At 66.5% G+C, this 3,215-nt stretch overlaps 1 protein-coding gene across 1 annotated transcript; it reads left to right on the forward strand.

Annotated features, from left to right (window-relative positions):
* The first annotated feature begins 348 nt into the window (after positions 1–348).
* SMIM38 (small integral membrane protein 38) lies at positions 349–2,848 on the forward strand. The gene is made up of 2 exons (XM_037135450.2): positions 349–712; positions 1,792–2,848. The coding sequence occupies exon 2, from the start codon at positions 2,452–2,454 to the stop codon at positions 2,605–2,607; it is 156 nt and encodes a 51-aa protein (XP_036991345.2). The 5' UTR covers positions 349–712; positions 1,792–2,451; the 3' UTR covers positions 2,608–2,848.
* The last annotated feature ends 367 nt before the right edge of the window (positions 2,849–3,215 follow it).

Raw genomic sequence — 3,215 nt, forward strand, 5'->3', positions numbered from 1 at the left:
CTAGGGTGCTGAGCCAGCGGGGCCCACCTGCTGTGCTTCATTGTCCATCGTTTTTCCTTGTGGGCAACGGACCCCCCCCCATCCGCTTGAGGTCCTGCACCTGCACCAGGTAGACCTTTCTCAGAAGGCAGCCCTGGGAACAGCCCTGACCTTGTCCAGGGCAGGAGAGCCGTTCGCTGCCTTTCCTGAAGGGCTTGCTGACCTTGGCCTCGCGGAGTCCTGGGGCCGGGGACGTCTGAGCAGGAAGGGGGGGCACCGTGACCCTGAGTTTCCTTGCCTGATGTCACGTGATGGGGCGTTGTTGACTTCCTGCGCTCGGCAAACAGATTTATCCAGGGCCACCTTGTCCCCACCTGCGGGGTCAGAGGCTGGGAACAGGGCTCTGCTGTGCGTTTGCCTGGTGCCGCGGCGCCCCCAGGACGCCCACCCGAGACCCTGCCTGCGCAGGTGACTGGGACACTGCCTGGGACTCCGCCTCTTCCTGCTCCCCAGCTCACCGCTGCTTTCCCGGGGACCTTCCCTCTGCGGGCTGGTGGCATCTCCGGGGAGGGAACCGGTGAACCTGCGGAGGGGTCTCTGCATGGTTCTGGAAGCGCCGCCAGCAGCCGCATCCTCGCCAAAGCCCCCTGTGGTGACCAACACCACATTGGGACCCCACCATCTAAGTTCTCCTGCGAGTTTGAAGTGGTCTTCAACCCTCTGCGCACGGCAGGTAAACCCAGGGGAAGTGACATGTTCCCTGAGAGACTCGTTCCATTCATGCGCTGGACCCCTGGGCCAGGTCCATGGCTGGGGCCTCCCTGTGTCCAGCTGCCACCCAGAGAGCAAAGCAGGGCCCAGCACGCTTCCCAGGGGGCCTCTGACCCCTGGGGGCCGCAGGGCGCTCAGCGCAGGTCTGGGGTTTGCTGGCACTGTCATCAGGGGAGCGTGTCCTCCGGCTCCGCTGCTCACCTCCAGGTTTGCTCACTGCCGAAACCTTTGCACTGACTCCTGGAGCCCCCCAGGAAGGCTGGGTGGGAGTGCGTGGTCATGTTGTGGGTGGAGGAGCCTGAGCTGGCTCCAGGCATCCCTCGGCCCTGGGGGGCCCCGAGCTCTCTGGCTCGGGGAGTGGGGTCGGACCACTTCCCCACTGAGAAGGTGGTTGGACCCCCAGGACCGGGCATCCAGACATCCCGCTCCTCCTAGGGGGTCCCTCTGTGTTCAGGGGCCCCAGGGCTGAGGTTAGAGGAGGGGCCCAGGCCGTGTCTTCACCCACGGAGAGAGAGCTTGGTGGTGGACTGAGTCTGTGGAGGCACAGGTGCGTGTGCACACGTGTGTGCTCACACGTGTGTGTCGGGCAGAGAAAGCTGGGCAGGCCCATCTCAGGGCCCCTTTTGGGGGAGGAGAGGGGGCAGAGGTTCAGGTCCAGACACGGGGCCACCCCCTGTGCGGCACCTGCCCCTGGTCCTCTCCACGGCCTCCAAGCAGGCACCTGTCGCTTGCCTCCCTTTCTGACGAGGAGTCCGTAGCCCCGAGAGGTTCAGCCACTTGCCCAAGGTCACTTGGGGAGTCTGCAGTGGGACGTGGCTGGGGACAAGGGTCACTGTGAGGGATGTGAGGGGACCCCACAGAACTGTCTCGTTCAGCTCAGGCCATAGGTCTGCTGGCGCGGGTGGGCAGGGAGGTGGTGCTGGGACCCCCATTCTGCTTTGTCTCGGCCCCTGTGCTAATCGAGCCGCGTCCCGGGCCTCTCTGGGCCCCAGGGGCCTGTCCTCACCTTCTCCCCTCTCTCTCCCCTTTGCATTCCCACAGCTCTCTGCCGGCGTCCCCGCCGCGGCCCCAGCTCCCCGGGCCTCCCTGCCCCCGCCCCGTCCTGGGCCTGCTGCTGCGGCTGCTGCTGCTGTGAGGACCACAGCCGCTGGACAGCGCCGGCCTCCCGAGTGATAGCTAATTGGGCAGAGAAAGGGCCCGATTGTCTCGCGGGGCCGGAAGCGCGGGCGTGGGCGGCTGAAAGAGCCGGAGAAGGTGGCCAGCTTCGCCCAGCAGCTGCCGCCGGAGACGTTTGCAGATTACGTCAGCGCCGGCGCGCAGGGGGAGCAGGCAGAGGGGGGCCAGCAGCCGCCCGCCCTGGGCCTCCCCACAATGCGGCCATTGTCGGCCCGGAGAGCGGTTCATTCTGGATGAATGGCGCACGGGCCTCTTGACCAAGGCGGCCGCTAGCCGTCCCCGATCTGTCCTCTCGCCTGCCGGGGAGGCCCTGGACTGGAGCCTGGAGGGGCTGCAGGGAGGACAGGGCCATTCCTGAGGGTGGGCGTGGGCCTCGGGGCCGCCAGCTGTCCTGAGCACCCAGCCCAGGCCCCTGGCCGCACTGTGGGCACTTGGTACAGCCTGGCCTGGAACCCAGGGCCCCCCTGCGGTCCGGACCACACCACAGCGCTGCTGCACTTCAGGCCGCCCACCCTCGCGTGCGGCATGGACTCCTGGTTTGGGGGAAGCTCGGGCCCCGACCCCCTCCTGGTCCTGCTGGTCATCATCTTGCTAGCACGCTTCCTCCTGTGGTCCTGCCTGGGGACCTACGTTGATTACAGGCTGGCCCGGCGCCAGCCCTGCAAACCCAAGGAGGACTAGGGCCCCAGCATTTCACCCCCAGGGCAGAGGGGGGCTATGCCCCACGCAGACTGGCGAAGGTTGTGCTGGTCACGTTTCGCTTCCCACGTCTGGGGACAGACCGGTCACCACTGCCAGTCTGTTCCCAAGCTCTGGGGCTCCCTGTTGGAGCGAGTGATCTGGGGGGGTGGGCCTTGCTTTGAGACTTTCTGGGCTTCCAGCCCTTTATAAAGGGTCTTCCAGGCCTTTATGTTTGCAGAGGGTGGGGGAGTGAGCCATGGGGCGGGGGGGGGGGGCGCACAAGGGCAGAGGTGGCAACCTCTCAGCCGGCCCTGCCACCCAGGGCCACCCTGAGTCCCTGTCTCCTCCTGCAACCCGGAGGGATAAGATTAAGAGCAGACAGCTGCCTCGGTTTCCCCCAGAGCCGACCCCTGGGATGAGGTTACTTGGGGCAGGAGCTCCTGGCTGGGGAGCCGGTGATGAGCCCACGTGGAGCTGGTCCCCGGGAAGGGGGTGCCCGTTGCAGCAGAGGGTGGAGCCTGATCCTCAAGGACAGACCCCACCACGGCTGCCTCTCTCGCTTGCCACCTTGATGCCCGGTGACCCGCAGGAGAAACTGCCACGCTGCC

Source organism: Artibeus jamaicensis, unplaced genomic scaffold, assembly GCF_021234435.1.
Source record: "Artibeus jamaicensis isolate MK-2021 breed Jamaican fruit bat unplaced genomic scaffold, CSHL_Jam_final contig_3109, whole genome shotgun sequence".
NCBI lineage: Eukaryota > Metazoa > Chordata > Mammalia > Chiroptera > Phyllostomidae > Artibeus > Artibeus jamaicensis.